Genomic DNA, 22,607 nt, shown 5'->3' with positions numbered 1-22,607 from the left:
TTACATACATTAATGTGTGTGATGTGGCTGTGGAGTTCATGGTTTAATTCTAAAGGTGTGTATTGACGAAAATTGTAGAAATGTCAATCCTGGTAGAAAAGCAGAGCAGAGAAAGTAGCTTTGTTGTGACTGTTGATCCTTCTGTAGAGGTGAAAGCAGGTGGTGTCAGTACTGGCAGTTTAATTGTAGTTTGGCTAGGGCTTGTCTACATGTGGAAATTTTCAGTACTAGCTTTCCAGATGACAAGTTTGGGCTCAATGTTTTGCACCATGAGTAATTCAGTTTAGTCCATTTTGGAGGTGGATTAAAATAAATCACACAAAGGCAGCAGTAGGAGAGAATAATTCACTTATAGAGTGAGGCAAGGGAAGTGTGTGAGTGAAAACTGTTTTGCTTTAAAAATCCACCCGCAAACTGATTTTATAACAGCTTCCTGCGTGGCGAAGCCTTTAGTTCCCTTGCAGTGCCGGGAGCCCACATCAGGCTTTAAACACTGAGCAAGTCATTGCTATGGAGGCAGAATTGCATAAAACTTCAAGCAAGCTGTGAGCTTTGCAAGGTGGTCCACTCATCTCCAATTTAAGGAAAACATCATAGGCTTATTTCTTTCTTCATTTTTGTTTTATATCCTTTAATCTGCCCCAGGATCCCTGGCCACTTGCATCTCACAGCATGCCAGGAGGAGGATCCCTGGGCCCTTCTCTTCCATTTTTTTGTGTATCTCCCCACAGGCTCCTTGTGTTGGCTTGGCTGGGAAAAGGTCTGAGTGGGTGTAATAATGGAGTGCACCCTAAATCATAAAGAGCAGAAGCCCTTACCTCTGGGCTGGAGTAATGCGAGGGCTTGCTGCCGTCACTCTCGCTGGAGCTGCTTTCACTCTCTGAGTCAGACTCTGAGCTGGTCTCGGATTCACTGGAGCTGCTGCTGCTTGACCCCTTGCTGGAGAGTCCCGAGGCTCGGGCATTGGGCTGTGGCACCACCAGGCTGCCAGCCCCACACACAGCCCATCGGGGAGGGGGGAGGGAAGAAAAGAAAACAGGAACATAAAAAAACCCACATGTAAAAACCATGGTGTTTTAGGGAGCATACCTCTCTGAATGCCTGTGAGCTTGTCTCTGCTGCTAACGAATGGTGAAGTGAGTTCAACATTACATTGCTATAATTGGGGGGGGGGGAAATATAGGATTACTCTCATATCCATTTAAATACATAGCTTTTGCCATTTCTTCTTCATCTGAGAGAGGGTCAAGTTTTCGCTTTAGCTTGTCTAGACATTTTAAGATATATTAAAAATACCAAATGTTTGAAAAAACAGAGTACAGAAAGCAATTTTACACTGTCTAATGAACACTCAGCACAGAGGTGGAAGCAGGAGATCAAAAAGATGAACAGTTCAACTGAGTTGAACCCCACACTACCACTCATAAGTAGTAATAGCAATAACCATAAAAATAACCATAATTATACATCTTCACTGGAGCTTCCAACCCCCATCTTCTCTTTTGCACACTTCTTCACCTACCCATAAACTGTTCGGTTACCTGTATATACCATCTTGATATTGACAAGTCAAAATCTGAGACTCTCAGCTTACAAAAACTTGAAGAGCTCAAGGCTGTGTTTTTGCATGTCACCAGGGTAGTGCTTCTTAGAAGTTATGTTTGCATGCAAGTGTTTGTATTTTCAGGCTTGGCAGCAGAAGAAATGTATGTTTTCCTGAAATAGTTGACCATGCATATTAAAAATATCACAGTCATAAAGACCTGAGTGTGAAATATCTTATTAAGTCATCCAGCTTATTCCCCAGGCAATGGATGATTGTTCCCTACAGCAGGGTGCATTTTCTAGTGAGTTGTCCAATTTGATTTTAAATTACTTGAATGCAGCTTTTACTTTCACCCTTGGGAAACTTCTCTGCAAACCAACTCAAATTCCACTGTCAGAAATTTCTTCTACATTCAACCTGAAGCTGCCCTTTTAAAATTTATTGTTGTTAGTTATTATTTCATCCTATTACTAATAGTTACTATGATAAATTATCCTCCTCCCTTTTTGCTTTCACATTTTTGCAGACTGTTTTTCTGCCCTGCTTCAGTCATCTTTCAGACAAGGCTTTACACATTTACGTCTTCTGATCTTTCTTCATAAGTCATTATCTCCAGGGATATGGGATCATTTTTACAGCTCTTTTCTGAACTCATTCCAATTCATCTATATCTCTCTGATAACAGGGTGCCCAAAACAGAGTGCAGCATTATAGATGGGTTCTCACTAGAGCCCTACAATGAACGGCTATTACCTTCCTGCTCCTTGATACGTTGCTTCTGTAAACATATATCCAAGCTGTGATGGAATGTATAGTCCATTAACACCCCTAGCTCTCTTTCAACATTGCTTTCTCCAGAATTCCTCCACTGATAGCTACATTTTAGATTATTTGCTTCCAGGGAGATTAGCTTGCTTTTTTTCTTCATACCAGATCTCATTTTCTTCTTTACCGCACAAGCTTCTAGCTCCTTTTGATTTATTTCTCTGCCCTCGGAGGTGTCTGCAGCAACTTCTAATTTAGTATCAAATACAAACTTAATTAAATGGTTATTCACTTCCTTTTCCAGCTCATTAATGAGATCGTTAAATAAACCCCACATGAAACACGCCAGTACCCTAATAACCATTTCTTCCCAAATCCATTCACTGGTGTTTATCATTACCCTTGTTTATGCTCCATCAGTCCAATATTGTGGCTAATTCAATGTGATCTTGGAGATGCATTTTGTGAGAAATAATATCTAATAATTAATTACAGTTCTGCTATGTTGCACCTAATGAATTGTCTTTACCTGCTAATAGTGCTTTTCATTACGGAAAACTGAAACCTGACACAAGCCAAATATGACAGGCAGTTTCTGGGGCTTTGAAAAGAGGCCAGGCCATCAGAGATGCAGCTTCAACTCCATGATTCCCCACAGCTGCACGCTTTCTGGCCCTCTTCCTGCCTCCCCTAACATATGCCAAATTTTCCCCTCTGGACCACCTGTCTTGCACAAGCCAACACTCCCACAACATTGCTTTTACTTGCAGCATCCCCTTGCCTTTTGCTAGGAAGCGGCACAGCTGCCCATGGCTTTCTTGCTCCAGCAGTTTCTGGTTGCTTGGGGAATCATGCCACTGTTGGGGAGCCTTCTGCACCCTTTAAAGCACAGCAGGGCCAGGCAGTACAGAAAATCTCACCTGTGATCTCACCTTGCTAATTAAAAGCAAATCAAATAAACAGGAAAGGGAGGAGCTGACATCCATTTTTATTTTTGAGCTTTATTTCCATCCTCGGAACTACTTGATGGTACAGAGGTGGGCAATTGTAAAAGCTTATGCTCCATCAGGATGGCTCCGTGCTACTCCTGGTTGCAGAAGTGCCTGCCAGCTCTGGGGAGGCAAGAGGTCTATCTTCATGCACAGGCATTAAAGGTTAAAGACTTTAAAAACTTGTCGTTATTCATGACATCTTTTGTCTACCCATGTAGCCGTGGTAAAGACAAGATTTTTGGGCAGCCATTTGTATAACATCATCAAGGCAGAGAGATGACCGAAACAGAAACAGGTGATAAGCTTGTTAAAAAATTTTTCCTTCCTGCAGAAGGAAAACTGGTATTTTGTACATAGCTTTGGGACAATGTAGCTTTCCACTTGTACAGGTTGCCCAGTAAACTCTACATATAAGCTGCTCACTTGTATTAACAAGTCAATCCCTTGCTAAGAAAATATTATGAATAGGATTTGTGGGTTTGAATTTTTTTCTTTTTTTTTTTTTTCCCCCTAAAGAGAATATGAAAAGGTAACTGCCTTTTCTGACAGTGTAGCTTAGGGAATGCTTTTGACACTGTCCAACTCTGATGGATTTCCATTCCTCTCCACAATGGCATTGTGACCTTTGCCTAAAAAGTTCTTCAGCATCACAAAACATCTGCACATTTATGTCCTGCCCTTAATGACTGTGCTTTTAATTTTTAAACCATCATTTTTATTTGGCGTTGACTGAAGTATTCAGAATTCCTATATAGGAGATAAGGGGGGAAAAGACCCATGGTAATATTTCTTTCCTACTGTGACATGAAATGTTTTCCTAGGCTTCTGAATAGAAATTGTTACTACAGCCATAGATATAAAATATAACTGTTGGACTCTTCACAAACATCTGGAAATCTATGTTTGCTGCTCTAATGGTAGCCAATATACTACAAAAATTAAGCATTATAATATTTTCCCATTCTGATACTGCTTAAGCCTCCTGCCCCCCTTCTACCTTTTCCATTTTTAAATATAGCATATTCTTAGAAGGATCCTCATTATACTTAGTGACCAGGGTAAAATCAGTTATATCTTTCTTCATGCATTTTTATTAAAAACCAACCTTTTTTCTAATCGATGACTTCCATTTTGGACTGCTCTTTCTGAAGGATGTAAGCAAGATCATGCAGTCAACCAATTTACATTTTAATGACTGTGGCACGTAACATTCGTGCATATTTTGCTACTGGCTTATGCCCCAGAATTAATTACCACATCATAGAAATTGTATTTTTATTTTATGGAATTAAACAACGATTTGGGTAAGAACCACTTTTCTTTAAAACTCTTGATCAGAACATGCACTCTCTGACTTAAGGGAGAGAGTAAATACCTTGTAAAGCTGCCAGAAGTTCAGAAATACCTTGTAAAGCTGCCAAAAGTTCAGTAATTATATCACTTAATAACCAGCACACCACCTGAAGTTTCTGATCAGATATCTCCCATCATCCTGGCTACATGGAACCTGGGCAACTAAATGCCGTGTAAGTCTCCAACAGCTTGTTTTCCTGCACTCTCTCGTGGTCAACTGACCCTTCTCAGAAAAACTGCAAGATACTTCATAGCCTCAATTTTTCTCATATGTGCATAGGTTCAGAAACAGAGTGATTTGGGGAGATTAATACTTCTTTCCCACTCTAACTAACTTGTGATCCAAGATGAGAGGTGGAGCCATCTCAATCCCTGGAGAAGCCTGAGAGGTTATTTATGATGGGACCTGTTATTAGCCCCATCAGGCTGCATGACCATGGCCAGCTTTTGAATGGCACCAAGGTGGTTTAAACATTTATGCAGGAAGGTGCAAGTGTTTGCTGTTCAGTTAGTGGAGACAGATTCCCAAATCAGATTGCTTTGGTGACCCTCAGGATACCTCTTTAGGTTAATCACCCTGGATCCGAGTCCTGCTCTATGCTTTATATTAAGCTGCTGCTTACAGCCGCACTACTTTCCATTGTAATAAATCATGGTGTTCAGCACTGGCCACAAGAAGCTCCCAGGCAGCTAGGCATATGCTGTATTGCAGGAATTCAGTCTCACAGACATCATCATCATCATGGCTAGGCTTCGCGAACGAAGATTTGGAAGGCTCTATCCACGTTTGTTACAAGCACGCTGTGACTAATAAGGCCAATACGAGACAGACATGTCCGATTGCAAAAGGCACAGCAGAAAGACTCCTTAGGTGGTATATTCTGCAAGACACGATTCTTTCTGTGTTGTCTTTTCTCGAGAGTGATCCTGCGTGCGTTCTCAAAGGAAACTTTGTGGGTAAAGCCTTTGAGCCTGTGCAGTGGGTTTTTTAGGTGAGATGCAGTATGCACAGAACTGAACCCACCCTTTAATCCTAAGGTTCATCTGCCAGGGCTGAGTGAGCTTGGACGGTGGCAGTGAGGTCCTCAGGACGTAGGTTTAATTAGAGTGACCTTCTCTTAGATGGATGGCCTTACGGGGCTACGCGAGCTCCATCTGCCTGGGTTTGGGATAAGAGTTGTCCTTCTCCTAGGATGACTGCCAGAAGGCTAACGAGCTCATCCTGCCCAAGGATGTATTGTATCTGACCCTACGGTTTTGACCTGTCTGGCATGGGTGACCCTACCGAAGGCATGTACCATCGCCAGCATAGCTCGCAACCACATAGGATTACACAGGCTACATTCCTACTATCTCACAGACATACAGCATGGGTAAAGCTACAAGTAAAATTGATGCAGTTCTTTACCAAACTGCAAGTATTTGGTGACAATATGTGTTACAATATGAAGGCACTTTATACCTACTTTCCACAGGTATGAATGATTATCAAGAATGCAAAGCAAGAGAGAATCAGGCCTTGGAAAAATGACTCAGCCAAGAAAACATATCAAAGTAAGCCTCTGAAATACTTTTCCAGCTGCAACAAAGGCTATGTAAACGCTCAAAGAATCACAGAGTCAGTAAGTTTGGAAAAGACGTCCAATATCATCAAGTCCAACCTTTGACCAAATACCACCACATCCACAAAACTGTGTCACGAAGTGCCACATCTACTCATTTTCTGAATGCTTCCAGGGATGGTGACACCATGACTTCCCTTTACCACTTTTTTAGTGAAGAATTTTTCCTAATATGCAACCTGAACCTCCCTTGGCACAACTTGAAGACATTTTCTCTTGTCCTGTCTTGTCGCTAGTTGCGTGGAAGAAGAGGCTGATGCCCACCTCACCACAACCTGCTTTCAGGTAGTTGTAAAGAGCAATAAGATCTACCCTGAGCCTTCAGAGTAAACAACTCCAGCTCCCTCAGCTACTCGTCATAGGACTTGTGCTCCAGACCTGCCACCAGCTTTGTTGCCCTTCTCTGGACATGCTCCAGCACCGCAATATCCTTCTTGTAGTGAGGTGCCCAAAACCAAACATAGTACTCAAAGTGCGGCCTCACCAGTACCAAGCAGGGGGAAAATGCTTTATATTTTAGAGTCCAGTTGGTCTGTGTAATTTCACTTTGCAAGAACTATATCCAGAGCTTTCTTATTAGAAAGCTCACTGATATTGTAAGCTGTATTTCTTTTTGTGTCTGGAAATGGGACACTACTTATCCAGTGTCATCTGCATAGTTCTGATCATCTAAACTATTTTTCTTCTAAATTTCACCTTGTGGTACTATCCATCAAGCACTGTGCAACTATCAAGTGGCTCTGACTCCTCATAGGAGAGAGGAATGCAACAATTAGTGAGAAGAGCTGACTTGAATAAACCAATGACACTGTTAGGGATCACATTGTCAACACTGAGAGGTAGGCATGCAGAAGGTGATCTGAATTTGTACATGTCACAAACATTTGAGAAAATCCCAAGAAATACCATGAAATCCTATGAATACTTACAGTATTTGGAATACCCAGAAAATCTATCACTGTCTGAAAGATCAAGGCCAATTGTGGGAAAACAATACTCTGAAACAGACACCAATCCCTTGGCTGGTATAAACTGTCATAGCTCCATTGCTTTCAATTAGACCACACTAATTTAAATCCGACAGTAAAACTGACCAAGACTCTGAAATGATATTTCAAATTCAGTGATGAAAACATGTTTAATGATTTAAAGGAGCTCTGTTGGCAGAGCCACTATTTTTATTGCAGATTAAGGTATCTGAAGCACCTTCCCTTCTTCCCTTGGAGCCAACCTAAAACCCATCAAACGTCTTTTACAGAAAACTCTTTATCCCTTTGTTGCGAGAAGCAAATTCCACATGGTGCTTCCTCAAACCCCTGACTGAGAACATCGTGCCAAGATCTGTATAATTATCTCTGCTGCCTGGCACTGAAGATATTGCATGTCTCCCCTGCACACAGTAGGGATTCCTGTATCAATAATTGTGAATGAATCACAGAGTCAACGGAAATGCCCACTTCTTGCTGCTGCCCCTGTGTATTTTTCAAATTCTCTTCCAGCAAAGACATCTGAAACACGCTTACCATGGGAATCTATCTGGGCTTGCAGATCAGGCCATCTCAATATTGTAACAGAGCATATGGGGATATTTTCTGAGGCAACTGTAGAATGCCAAGAAATAGCACCATAAGGACAGCCTACAGAATAAATGTGGACCTCATCCATTTGTTTCAGGACAAAATCATGCTGAGAAAAGGGAAATGATACCATAAACTCTAGAATATGCACAGAGGACAGCCAGATACCTGCATGATTTAAAATACCAGTATGAAGGCTGGTTCTGTACTTAACATTTAAAGGTGAGTATAATCATAGAAAGGCTTGGATTGGAAGGCACCTTAAAGGTCATTCCATTCCAACTTCCCTGATCTTTAAAGTCCCTTCCAACCCAAGCCCTTCCATGATTCTATGCTTCTATGGTAAGGAGCCTCTGCTCTAGTTTTAGGTCTGCCATGTCAAGTCTGAATGGCCAAATCAATGGAACCTTACAGGGCTCCAGCTACCATCTCAGTCATACTTTTGGGTATGACCGAAATTGCCTATGTTCAGTGTGTTAGATGTCCTTTGTTACTCTTTAAAAGACACTTGAATATCTTTGTTCTAAAGTCAGTATGAAAGTAACACAAATTTATCTTTTGTACCTTTGCTAACCATGAGCATGAAACCAATTAACTGTGTGAGTTCTTTACAGTTACCAATTGCAAAAATTACCTATCATTCACTAACAAGAAAAGACAGCTAGCCCTGCCATGGTCTGCTGTTTGGGCCTGAATGCAAAAAAATGAGGCTGAACGCTTCCCTTTCTCCAGGTAAACGATTTCCCAGGAGTCTTTTAATATCTTTAGGAAACAGAGAAATGTTTTCATACCTCATTCCTGTAATGGATGAGGTATGAAATGGGAGTCAGGATGAGTGAGAGTCTGGAGGTTGTTTGGCTTGTCACAATATATAATGCTTCTGTGAAAGCACTGCATTACCTTAGCAGCACCACCTTTGCACAGCACAGCTAATAAAGCACAGCTGCCAAGAACAGAGTTCATAGACTCTACCTATATTTTAACACTGTCCTTGGAAGTTGCTTAAATAGTTTGTGCTGACAAGACTACAAGTATTATCTGATAATGCGAACTGAAGGTAAGTCAGGTCTCTCTGAGGAGAGTCAGGTGGGCACTGTGCAATTGCAGCTTAATTGTCAGAATAGTCACCAAATAAAAACAAATTGATAGGAAAGGCTGTTTAGAAAAACAAGTTATGAAGTGCACGCACACACACATAAAAAAAAGCCTCCAAAAAATTCAGTCCGGCATGGGGCATCTACTTAAGGTCTGGCTGATAGTGGAAGAAGGAGAATCACAGCTCCTACCTTGAAGGAATACAGTAGGAAAGAGAAAACCACCAAAACCACCTTGGCTAAAGAAACCCCTCCTAAAATAAAATGCTACATAACAATTAGTAGTGACATCTCTGGATAAATCACTCTATCAGGAGGAGCATGTGCCAGGGTATTGGAGATGAAAGAGTCCAGTAGACCTGGAGCAGCATTAACGTGGGGATGAAGTGATTAGTCAGCAGGCTGACAGCTGTGCTAGGAGCCTGGTGCCAGATTCCAGTGTCTGCTTTCCACTGCTGCCAAGTGTTTGCTTGTCGCACCAGATAAATGGAGCATCAGCAGTGTTTTATTTGACCTGCTCACAAGAAAAATAAAGCAACTCTGACTTCCTCGGTGTCTTTGTCATTGACCTTGCATCAGCTGAATATAAGCAGAGAGAACCCCTGGTTCAGGAAAGTTAACTCTTTAGTAAAAGAGGAGTGATAGAGTCTTTTTAGCCTTGGTCATTTAATTAGTCTCTTAATGGCTCAAAGTACAGTGACTTAAAAAGAAAAAAATGACAGGCATAGACTATGTGTCCTATATTGTCCTTAGAACATGGCTGTGGACCAATGGCCTGAAGAATGATGAACAGCTTTGAGAATAGTCCGTGAACAGCCACCCTTCTGCTTCATGTGTGAAATCAGGAAGCAATCTCTATGGAGACTTTTTTTGAGGGGGAGGGAGGGTAGGGCAGAAATAAATTGTAAGTGGATAAAGTTGTTGAGAAGATTCATATAACGCTGCTTTTGATTTCCACCTGAGACCAAGGGCAAATGGCTTTTGCGTGTTTTATTTCATAGGTACCCCAGAACTTTAATTTTTCTTTTCTTCATTAAGTTTGGCCATGTTAGGAACTTTCTAATGAAAAAGAGAGATCCCTCTGTTGACTGGGTGAGGCCAGTTTGTGCTGCTAGGTGGAAATCTGACAGTGTCTTTGAATCACACATCTAAAAGGGAATGTAGAAGACACACTTTTTTGGACTTTTAATGCCCTCAATGTGTGAAGGTTCTCCTTCATGGTGGCTAAGAGTGACACCCATACTCCAGAAGCAACATTATTGAAAGGATTCTCTTGGAAGACATACCTTTTTGTCTTCTGCTCTAGGAATTTAGCCCTCACATCAGAACAAAAGGCCCAGAGAAGGTGCAAGAAACCTAGACAGACTTTGCAAGAAGGAAAAAGGAATCCTTTGAGCACTTGTAGATATATAGTACTAGTGGCTGAGATTGTGGTCAGGCATCTTTTTTCCATATCCAATAATATAAAGCTTTGAATGTTTTTCTGGCACTCATTGATGGTTTGTAATAAGCAAGTGCATTCTGGACACTTCTACTTTCCAATCTTTCCTCTTTTCCACCTGTCTCTCCTACCCTCCTCCTCATTTGAAGAAGGTCCTTTCCTTGCTGCATCAGGTGTTGCTGCATACAATTACAAATGGAACATGAGTTGATTTGCCCAGAGGAGATGAGTATACTGAGGCTCACAGAAGAATGTATCACTAGACATGAGCTCTATTCCACTTCCCATTACATGAGTTAAAAACACGCCTGCATTTCACTGGTTTGCCTGATAAGTCAGATACAGAATAGGAGCTCAAGGCTCAGCTGTAAGAGGGTCTTATTAGAGTGGGCTAATGTATGTGAAAGTAAAGATGTTATGAGGTTCTGCACAAGTTTTTCTTGGTTGCAGGGATGCACAGGATCTTTGGTCACTCAGAGTGCTGAATCCTACCACTGGCAGAAAGACTACTGGATCAACGGCCATTCAAGAGAGAGGAAGAGCTCCACAGGGATCTGTTTCAGAAAATTTTGATGTCACATATGACAACAGAAGGAGACATCCTTGTGCTTTAGCAAAATAAAAAATTAGGAAGTTACACCTGAAATAGATGAAAATGGGAAGAAAGGCTCTAATTTACGGAGGGGTAAATGAAAACAAAGTGTAAAGAGTGATAACGACTAAGGTGTGTTTTAAGCTCAGCTGGTGGTCACCTGAAGATCTCAACCAAGCCAGTTTTCTCACTTTGTAGATAAATAAGTCATGTGACTCATACAGTCAGGACTCTGCCTATTGTGTAGGGCTTAAAAAGACTGAAGAAGAATGCAACAGAATTAAGCCAAGGGGGAACTGGACCCTCGGTCAGATCTTGATATAGCTGGCTGGTGAGGTACAGGATAGTGAGTTTGTAGGCATACAGTTTGTATGCCCTTAACTTATAAGGGGACCTAACTACTGCCTAATTTCAGCACTCAAAAGCGCCCTCTGGAGATTCCTACCTCTCTTGATGTACTAGAAGGAATCTAGGATCCTAAGAATTGCTTAAACTGTGTGCTTGATATGCCCAGCACCCTGTGCATTCTGATCTGTATGGGAAGCAAAGGAAGGAAGCAAAGGAGGTTTAGTTCAGATTCCTCCTCCCCATTTTTCTTTCTGGGTTCAGTCACCTCTCTCCATTTGTCCTAAGGACTGGGAGTGGTAGCCAATATGAAGACCTATATCCACTCTAAACTCAGTACTCCACTGCTTCATTAAAGCACTATCAAAAGCTGATCCCTTGTCAGATTTAATGATATCACTACCACCTGTCTCAGGAATCGATCCTCCACTAACATTTTGAAGGTGATTCCAGCAGCTTGGTCTTTGGTAGGATAGGCTTCAACCTGCTGAGAGAGATGTTACAAAGATAAAGGTAATTAAGCATTGCAACAAATTAGTGAAGATATGGAACATCGGCCACGGTAGTTTCAGAAACTAGGCATAGGAACAATGCAAAATATTCTGTAGAGTGGCATTAACCCATCATTTTCAAAATGTCTCATCGGGGGAATTTGACACCACTTCTCCGGAAATTAGTCTGGATGTTGCTTTTTTGGTCTCATTTATGTCCTAAAACATGAAGGATAAATGTACTTCTATCCAGGAGAACAGCAATTTTTGCTTGAGAGTGACAGCTTCATCAAGTCACAGAAGAAAACCACAGCAGTGCAGACTAGAAAATCTTCATTTGCACTGGCCTACCATCACCTTATTTCAGAATTACTGTTAACATAACTCATGTTGTGGCTGGGCATTGAAATGAATAGCCTTCTGTAGTCTTCAGACACAGTCACACCTCGCTTCAGCACAGCAGTCTTTTGCCTCAGTCAGCAGAGCCCTGGGTATGGTTCTGCCTTGCAAGACCTCTCACTAAGCTCTGAGAGTCCAAATACAGATGAACTTGTGCAGATAAAATTACTAACTACCATAATGACTGTCTAAATGGGTGCAATAAATTTCAGCATGAGACAAACTCTCTCAGGTTTTACTGACTCTTAATGTTGCTGCTGCCAGCTTTAGTGTTACTCTTTGACTCAAGCCACATTCTGTTGTCTCCCAAAGGTCTTTTCGGCCCGTCAGCTCTAATCAATATGCTGCCTTGCAAAGGAGCTTATTTTAAGTAGGTTTGCTCACCATAAAGAACCATATAAAAAAAATTTGACTTTTCCTCCTTGTCAGTATATATCACTCCCTATGCAGAGCAGCATTTAGATGGTCTGTTAGTTGAATCCAAGTGCTCTCTTTTATATGTTTCAAGAAATGACAAATGCCTGGAAAAAATGCATAGTTGATCTTTAGAAGACATTAGGCAGACTCAGGAAAGGCAAGCAGAACAGCTAATAAAGTCCAGAATTGTAGCAGAGAGGATGTTAAAAGCTAATTAGTTTGAGATTATTTGAAGACTTGTAAAAGGTTCTTCTGTTCTCCCTTCTGATGTAAGCACAGCCTGTTTTCTGGCGACTTCCCAAACTATTTTAATATGTTTTTAGAAAAAGTTGTCCAGGATATGCTGTTTACATATTATTGACATCTTAACTGGTAATAAAGGATGTTTAAAATTAATTTTCAGCTGTTGAGTATTTGCCTGTGGTGCAGCCTTCGGTTTTCAGGGGTTTGAGCCACTGGGGGAAAAAACTCCCATTCTGACCAGGCTCAGATTCTTGACCCCTTATTCTGGTTTAGTAGTATTGTACTTTACAGCTTGAATAAGAGTACCCAGAAGTGCTCCTGAAGAGCACAAATGGTCTGCTAGTGAGGGTACCAGGACCTGTCTGTAACCCAGCAAACACAGTTTGCAGATACTTGATGAAGGACTTTGAAGCAGACAGCCATGCGTATCAGTAACCTTTGCTGTGCCTTCCTCAGATATAATGTGGCCTGTGAAAAACTATGAATAAATATGATATGCACAAATATATAACTGTTAAGAACAGTTATAAAAATCGCCCTTTACAATTCAAAGGAAAAATCGAATGTGAATTGCATCTTTTTTTTATGATGTCATCCATGGAAAGCAAACTTGAGGTTTGTTCATGCACACACAGATGCTGAAAGGAGGCAGAAATAAATTTCAAAGTAAATATAATTTAATTTGCTGTATTAATCTAGAATGTGGTACCAAAGTGTCTGGACTCAGTGGCTCCCCAGCTGCACCTTCCTGCAGGATGTTATCAATTGTTTATGTCTGTGAAATATGCTACCAACTACTACAAAAACCACTAGAACTGTATGATGTTTTAATAAAAAAAATTAGTCTTACACCATGCTGTGTCCTGATGTAGTTAAAAATATATCTTCCAATATACTTTTCAATTCATATCTCACTTGTTTTGCTGTTCATTAACCACCATGCATCTTTTTAGGTTTCCTATGAATTTACAGTATCACTAAGGCATGCCTAGGTACCTTTGCCTATTCTTAAATGCATCTTTTGCTCTCCTTGCCTCTCCCAGTAGGGCAGAAAGGAAATACACACATGATAGTGGGGAGAGGGTGCAGGGACAGGGAGAAATATTGCTCATTGGTGCTGCTTCTCCCTCCCAGTTGCACAACAAGCTGTTGCTGTCTTCTTTCTCTCTGTGCTCCCAGGGTAATAATCCCTTTCTGGCACTCCGGTCTTACTGCAGTATCTTAAACATGCCTCTGCCTGCTTGAGGTATTACATGGTCTGGGATGTGCTGTGTGAAGTGGTAATGAATGTACCTTTAGCAATGTGATTCAGCACAAGACTGTTAAAGGTGTAGGAGTCAACATGTGGTGCTGCTGGGAATTCAGTGCCCAGCTGAAGATATACATTCAGTGCTTCTTTAAAGTGTATCACAGCACCTGCCTGCAGCTGGGAAACAGCTGGGGGAAAGTGGGAGAGTCTGCACAAGAACTTTGCAGGGAGGATGAGAGACAGAATTCCAGGACAGTACAATTTTCCATTGTCAGTGCAGCAAGAAAGTAACTCGGAGATTTTTTTTTTACCACCCCAACATGACTCTAAATGCTGCTAGGCAAACTTCAGCTTGGGGAGAAAGATCAAGTGTTGGGTCTTTGCCATCAGCTTAGCCACTAGGGGAAGGAGCTAGATGACTTTGTTGATAACTAGCTTGAAGACCCCAGCAGGCCTTCAGACAGTTTTATTAATCATAAAAGTCATTAAAAATGGCCAATTCCTTGGGGGCAAAGTAAAAACAAGACTTCGGAAGAATGAACCAGGGCAGGCATCTCCCAGTCCTAAGAGTGCTCTGTTCAACATTCTATGCAGGGAACTGAAATGGAATACTTGGGAGTGACACTCCTGAGCAATATAACCTAATGCTTTCTCAGGGAAGGGGCAAGCTTCTTTATGGACTTGGATTGCAACAAGGAAAAATATTGATGGCCTTTGTGTAGAGCTGAAAGCCACTGAACTCTCAGTCAGTTGACTCAGAGGTTTGCATGTCACATTCGGAATCACCAAGATAGTTTTTCCCTTTGCCTTTGCACTTGGCCTTTCCTTTCACTTTTTTGCTTTCCCCTTGCTTCTCCCTGGATCCAGGTCTGGGCTCCCCAGTTCAGAGGCATGGAGCAAGACCAGCAAAGTGCCATGAAGATGATTAAGGGATTGGAACATCTTTCACAAGACGGGAGGCTGAGATGACCAGGAGGGATAAATACCTGACAGGAAGAAGTAAAGAAGACAGAGCCAGGATCTTCTCAGTCTTGCCCAGTGACAGGACAAAAAGCAAAGGGCACAAATTGAAATACAGGAAGTTCCATTTAAATATAACAAATTTTTTTTTTTGCTGTGAGAATTGTCAAACTGTTGAACAGGTTGCTCAGAGAGCCTGCGAAGCCTCCATCCTAGGAGATATTCAAGACCCAACTAGACATGGCCCTGAGCAACTGCTTTAGCTAATCCTCCTCTGAGAGGCGTTGGACTAGATGACCCCAAGAGATGCCTTCCAGCCTCAGTCACCCTGTGACCATGTAGGACTAGCTCAAGTACCACAAACTATGGTGCTAGCTAATGTGATAATGTGATAACGTGGCCACTGAATGATTCCTGAGCTCCACCTGGTCATGAGCATCCTGCTGTTTTGTGTTTAAAGTTCACTCAGATGACTACGTAAGTCACTGCCCCAACTTGAATGAAGTGTAGACTTGGCCTTGGGCACCAACACTACAGCTAAAATGTGTCAGCTGCATATCACGTGTTGGCAGTTTTGCCCACTACTCTATCCTTTTGTAGTCTACTCTATGCCTGTCAGAGTAAAATGGACTCAGGGGGTGTTATTAGGTTCATTTGCTGCATTTGGTATATTTTACAGCAGGCGGAACGTGCAGCAGCAGCCGTCACAGGCCTTCTCCTTCCAACATTTCTGGATCTGTTTCTGAATGTGATCAGCAGTGTCTGAGGCAGCCCATCAGGTTATGGTTTATTTATTTAACTGTACTTTACAGCACCTCCTTTCTTCAACAAAACCATGTTGTTAGGAGACTGCTTTACATTTTTTTGGGAGTATCTCTCAAGCGCAGTTGTCTAGCATCACTGCCCAGAGCAGCTGCTGACAATGCCAATGCACCAACAGCTGCAAAATCCCTCCTTTCTGAAATCAAGAGTAGAAAAGATCATCATGAAATAATGGACTAATGTGGCCATTCTATCTATGCTGTTCATAAATTACATTTTGAACCTGGCAATTGCAGGGTAATTAGGAGGAGAGTAGCTTTCCTGCAGGAACATATATTTCCCATTCTGCTTGCCTGACACACTCCAGTTTAATTTTTTCTTTGTTCACTCAGCTCAGAGAATGGCAATTATGAGAGGTGATAGCCTAGCGGCAATTTTTGAATCATAAGAGACTTAGAAATGAGAAAAAAAAAAAGGACAGCTATCACTACTAATTAAAATAATTTTGAATTAAAGGGATTATTTAAATAATCGCTTTTTTACTATAATTTTCACCACATAACCTATCCTTATGAATTACTAATATAGTGAAATAACATCACTGTGGAGAGTGATCTTAAAAAGACAGCTTTCCTAAACATGTTACCTCATCAGTGAGAGATAAGTAATGTTTGGGCAGACCTTTCAAAATGGTAGGTGATGCCACAACTCTGATCACTAACAGCTATGCAATTTTTAAGCCCTCCTTCCCCTTTTGGCCCTGTCAGAGAGGCACAGGAAACAGAGCAGGAATTCCCATCTCGGGTAGCCAGAAGAAGGCTTCACATTATTAAAATAGATGATTTCCTTCATCTAAGAGCCTCTGAGGAGCATAAATTACAAACAACATCAAAGCAAGTGAAAAGTTTTAGAGCAGACTGTCAAAGACACTGCTGGGGTTTCCTTGGTAGATTCTCATTTTTAAGGAGTCTCAGCAATTTACTTTCTCAAAACAATTCCATATGTCTGTGGAATATTTATGGTTGTTTTGATTTTTGTTGTCAAGGGTTTTAAAGAAACAATATCACAATTATTTAACATGGGGAATTAAAGTTAGACAGAGAGTGCCTGCAGTAACAAATTACTGGGATGATCTCATGGACTAAAACTTCATAGACTTGCTCTGTACTCTCCAGGGCCAGACTAGATACAAAGAAAAGCAGTATAGACTACTAGAAAATAAGTATAAGCCTGATGCTGTACAAATAGAGCAACTAATTATTCATGTTGCCATCACTGATTTTACAGGATGGCAGGATTTTACCAGTGTGGCACAGTAATAGGGGCTGTGAGATACATTGTCTCAGATGTATTGGCTCAGAAGTAGAACTGGGAAAACTCTGTTTAATCCATCCGATAAAAAGCACAAAGGCCAGCTGTGGTCTAAGAGTAAAAGTCATCAGGGCAAGCTGTGAACCAATTCATATTAGCTTCCTAACTTAGGGTAAAGAAGTCACTATTATTTGAAAAGGCATGGAGATACTACACACTGACAAGGTCATTAGCTTGTCCTGAGGAGGTGGTGCCTGCTGAGTGTGGGTTTTAAGTGCCTTCCCTGAAGGAAAAGGTTGACATTAGTCACAGGGACATGCAGTGTGCAGGAGGTTGGTGTGTCACACCTCACCTGTAGTTCCCACTTGCAAGGCCATGGGTATATTCAGCAGCAATTTACAAACTGCACACCTGGCTGTACTGACCACATCCAGGAAACAAGGTTCCATCTATCCTATGAAATAAGCAGGAAAAAGGACGGAGCTATGAGAACCATTGCCACCTCTTGGGATCACCAAGCGGGAGATGCCAGTTTTGAGCTCAGCAACCATGAGAAATAAAAATCCTTAGGGAGAAAGGACAAGTCTGAACACTTTCTTTTCCTTTAAGGAAAGGATCCCTCTTTATTTCACAAGTGTTTGAATGCATGGGTGTTTGGGCAAAAGAGGAAAAAAGGAAGAAGGTGTTGCTTGCAATCCTAGCAACAAATGCCAGATTCTTAAATCTGTCATTTACTACCAGTGAATTATTCCAAAAGTTATTTGTAGTTCTTACCTAGTAATTATTCAAGAAGTATTTTCATAAATGTTGCATCAATAATTTAAAAGTTGGAACAGCATCTGATTTTCAGGGTGACCTCTAAGAGCAGAAGAATTATCATACATGATAACTATGTGACATGAGAAGGAAGTGCTAAACTGTGCATCACTAGCAAGTTCACTCTGATGGGTATACTCCCCCTGGCTGAACCATAACAGCACCAGTCCTCCATGCCCCACTGGCAAGGACTGAAGATTACAGTCTTCGATTGCCTTACTCAAGGCCTTATGTTGACTTGAATGTTTGTGAGGAGCTTGGTTGAAACGTGAACTGGCTTCTCTTCAGTTTTTCCTGATGCAAAACCAACTGGATGTAGTTCCATCTCATGTCAAACTTCCAATGTAAAGCTGATTATCTTCTGCATTGAATATGTTTGTTTGAAAACTCAAAGCTCTGATTCATTGGTTCAGGTCTTGATCGTGACCTTGATTTGACAACTGTGCTGTCCACCGTTAATTAGCTTGTTGTGGTTCTGCTAATGTGTTTTACATTTGTTTGCTTATTTTTAGTATACAGGGCTGGCTTACTCATTCTGATAGTAACATGAGTCATGTCAACTAAAGATGTATGTAACTTAAATAAGGTAATTCCAACGCATGTGGCTCTGCAACCAAATAAATAATTCTATCCCCAACAAGGCCATATCAAGATTAAAATAAAGCTACGAAAATGCTGTCTCAGTAAGCAATTAAACTAAAATAATCTCAAGGTTGCAATACTACCTTTAACAAGCTCTCTACCAGGTGCAAGACAAACCTAAGGCAATCACTTCCTAACGAAGCAAACCCTGTTTACAGCTCAGCTTTGGAAACATATGTTGTTAATTTTAGAATCAGTTGCCATGTGAGTTTGGTGTCACTTCTAAAAAAACCCCCATCACTTCTAACAAAAAAAACCCCAACCAACCAACAAACAAAAAAGTGTGACTTTTGGGGGTAATTATTTTTTCAGCACAGCTGTAGAAAGTGCATTTGAACATCCTAAACATTCACAGAAGCTAAGCTTTGACTCAATTAAACTGCAGCCTATGACAATTTGAAAACAGTATCAGAAAATCTATTCTTTCAGGCATGGTATGGCCTTAATAAAAAGTAGTGTAGAATTTCTTAGCTTAACTGAGGCTCATCTTTTCTCCTTCCAGATTTTACCTTTCCTCCATGATGTCCCTTTTTACACTGGCCAGACTACCCACATTTCACCTCTTCTTCATCCTTGCAGCTCTTGATTAACCAGAGAAGTGACTGGTGGGTCAATGCAGTCATGGAGTTTGCAGTCACCAGTGCTTTCTGGCTAACCTCCCAGGTAAACAGATGAACACTGATGCATGTTATCTCTGTGGAGCTCAACTCCAAAGCAGCCAAGGAGGGTGTTGTGACACTGTAGTATGCCTTCTCCATATAGGGCAGCAGGAATTAATTTGCCATATATTCTTTCATTTAATCAGAGAGTGTTTTTTCATAGTTTGCTGTAATATATTTAAAAGGCTGATAGGGTAAATGACTGACATATGAACAATTCAAACCAGATCCACAATTTACTGCTGTTCTATAGTGATACCAGAATTTTGGTCATAAAAACAACCCTAATACTTTGGGTAGGGCAAGTCTGTGGTAATTACCTATTCTAATCAACCTGTAAGACCTAATGCAGGCAGAGGACAGCAATATAAAGTGGACAATGACAGAAATCTGTCATGGCTCTTGTTAAATGGTTAATGCTGCATTTTGACCAAATAGAATAATAAAATACATTTCTTAGAAAATAATGTGGTGTTGGCTCAGATTAATTAACTATATTGAATGCTGAGGCAATCATCTGTTTCAACAGTGCCCTTTGTCTGCACACATAAAGAATATGCATGGGGATAATTCAGGGCTCCAGGAGAGGGGCAGATGTGCTTGCATGCAACACAAGGGAAAAACTCCTGGATAATCAGGTGCTGACTTGGTGCTTTTCATCAAGATTAAATCCCTTATAATAATTCAGGAAATACATATATTTTTACACAATACTAATAGAACATCAGCAGTCTGAGGTTAAAATTTGGTGGCACCTGACAGGCAGATAATATGCTAATACAGACAATGGTATAAAAAGAGAAGCTGAACCAGAAGTCACAGTACATCTCTATCAGTTAGAGAGTGATAATCTCAGAGGAGTGTTTAGGTTTTGCTGTCTTCTCAGATTGTTCTCTGGGTCTGCACAAACAACTCTGCAGTTTTTGTTTTCCTCTTCAGCTTTATTGGAGAGAGGTGCTGTGCTGTGAGTCCCTTCAGCAGGAGGAGGAGGAGGAAAGCTGAGGATGATTTGACAGCTGGAGGAGCCAAAAATTAGATTCTTCTCAGAGCTCCACCTTTCAACATCCTTATTTCAAAAATGTAGTTTACAGCTTTCATGTTGGAAGACCAGCACTCTTATTTTTCTTTACACTGTAGCTCTTCCCACAAGTCTTGGGAGATGTTTGCATGAAGGGTGTTCGCACCAAAAAGTTTCAAACTGGAAAAATGAGTGTGCTTGTTATTAGGTTCAGCAGACTGGGAATCTGCCAGGCTTTTACAAAACTGCTCATTTTCTGAGCCTTAGCTCTTTCACTAGTGGGGTTTTTTTAATTTTTTTTTTTTTTAACTGAGCACAGGACAAGCTCTATCTTATTAAGTGAAAACAATAGGGTAAGAAGTTGGAAATTGCCAGGAAGCCTGGGAAAGACCGACACTCAGCCGAGATTTCATTCCATGTTTTCCTGTTGACCTCACAGGCTCTCTACACAAGAGCTCTGAGTACATTAAAGAAAGGCCACAGTCTCATTTGGTCCTGTGAACATTGGCAATATGTTATGGGGACAATATACAAGCTTGAAAGGGAAAAACTGCAGCAATGTCCCCATGCCCTGGAGGTTTTGTCTGGTGCAATGCTGTTTAACCAGAGCACTGTAAGGTTTTAAATGGCCATATGAGATTTATAGTAGGTCATGACCAGATCTCTTTTCAGGGCAAAGTTTGAAAAGTCCATTTGTCTCAAAATTTAAAAAAAAAGAGTCTGGTAATTCTCCAGGGTTTTTCCTCTTCCTTCAGGCAGCTATTTTTGCCTGTCCAGAGTTCCTAAACCCTCCTTAAGAGCCTTTTAATGTGGGAAATATTGTCCTAGTGTCTCCTATCAAAGGAATAATACAGAGGATACAAATATTTACAAACCAACTCTAAGTCCACATGGTCAGTGTCAAGCTTATTAAGTTTTAGAACAAGGCACATCATGATCTTAAAAGAAGTGGCTTCAGGAAATCAGTACTGGAGGGCACTATAATCAAGGAAGAGCGATGGTTATCGCAGTGAGCTGAATGGCACAGACAGAACTCCCCATGCCTGGCTGATGGTGTGGCCATCCCACTGTGGGGCTGGCAGCCAAGGGGCAGCCCTGGCTGGGAGGGGGTAGTGCTGGCCCCCAGCTGCTGCCCAGCTGGGCTGTGTCCCACCATGTCTCAGCAAAAGGTGGACACTGGTGTCTGTGGGGCTCCAAAACAAGGCAGTGGGCTGGCCCCCCAGTACAGCTGTTTTTCTGTCGTCCCCCTTAAATGATGGGGTCCATCTGTGGGTGATGCTTGGGTACCCTCTGCTGGACTTCAAGAATGACACTGCAAGCAGAGGGGCTTGGCTCCTGTTGTGTAGCCCTGAGACTGGGGGCAGCTCAGAGACACTGGTAGGGTATGGGGGTTCCAGGGAGGGCTCCAGGTACCTCAGTGGGATCAGGGTGGTTTCGAAGAATGGAGAAAGGGCAAGACTGAGCAAGCAAAACAGCAAGGCTCCATGACATGCAGCCAGAAGGAAAGGAAAATGGGAATGGCAAGCAAAGTCTCATAGGGCTGCTAGGACCCAGGGTCTAACTGCCCTCTCGCCACTGCCTTCCCCGCCAACAGGCATCACCTTCCTGGGTATGAAACAACACAGACCTCCCCGGGTATGCCTGGCGCCAGGGCCAGAGCAGATCCTCGCAAAAGCATATTAAAGTGTCTTAAAGGATCATTGCAAAGCAAGAAATTTACTTGGCAGGTCTCTATGACTTTTCTGGGGGGATTTTTATCTGTTGTGTAAATCAGAATCATGGGATTCTTTAACCCTGCTCCTGTTTTTTTTTTTTATTTGACAAATTGTTCATTTAGAGCAGTTATGCTTGATTGTACCAGTAAATAATAAGTCAGAGCTATTTGTGAATTATTTGGCTGCTAGATTTCCACAGAGAAGGGTCTATTCTCTTCTGTGTGAATGCGTGTGTGAGAGGCAGTGCCTCAGCATGAAAAAGAGTTTTGTGCCTGAGTCAAGAATGAAAAAACCCTTTAAAATCTTGATAGCAATCTAACACAGAAGATACACTCCTATGCAAAGTAAATTTCATTAGGTATAAAATACTTACCTTTAAAATAAATAACTTTCTTTTTTGCCGAAATGACAGAAGATTGCAGACTATATTTAAGATAGCATGTGTCATGTTTAAATCACCCCATGGAAAAATACTTAATTTAATTTAAGTAATTTCTATTTCTGCCTTTCAAAATGATATAATTTTCAGGTTATAAAAATGTAATGTCTGAACTTAGTTTCTTTACGCCTAGTTTTAACCCAGGCCTAATTTTACTTC

At 41.3% G+C, this 22,607-nt stretch overlaps 1 protein-coding gene across 3 annotated transcripts in view; it reads right to left on the bottom strand.

The window, feature by feature from the left end:
- The window catches only part of AFF3 (AF4/FMR2 family member 3), a 329,927-nt gene that overhangs the window by 44,178 nt on the left and 263,142 nt on the right, over positions 1–22,607 (bottom strand). For all 3 annotated transcript variants that reach the window (XR_001875384.1, XM_017818481.1, XM_017818482.1), the window contains exon 10: positions 819–984. Coding sequence is in view for 2 of the 3 variants with exons in the window: in XM_017818481.1 (XP_017673970.1) it covers positions 819–984 (166 nt within the window). In the remaining variant the exon portion in view is untranslated. The remainder of the gene's footprint in view (positions 1–818; positions 985–22,607) is intronic.

Source organism: Lepidothrix coronata, unplaced genomic scaffold (genome assembly GCF_001604755.1).
Source record: "Lepidothrix coronata isolate B3197 unplaced genomic scaffold, Lepidothrix_coronata-1.0 Scaffold68, whole genome shotgun sequence".
In the NCBI taxonomy this organism is placed as follows: domain Eukaryota; kingdom Metazoa; phylum Chordata; class Aves; order Passeriformes; family Pipridae; genus Lepidothrix; species Lepidothrix coronata.
The sequence above is the reverse complement of the archived record's forward strand: the minus strand, read 5'-3'. Positions and strand labels throughout refer to the sequence as shown.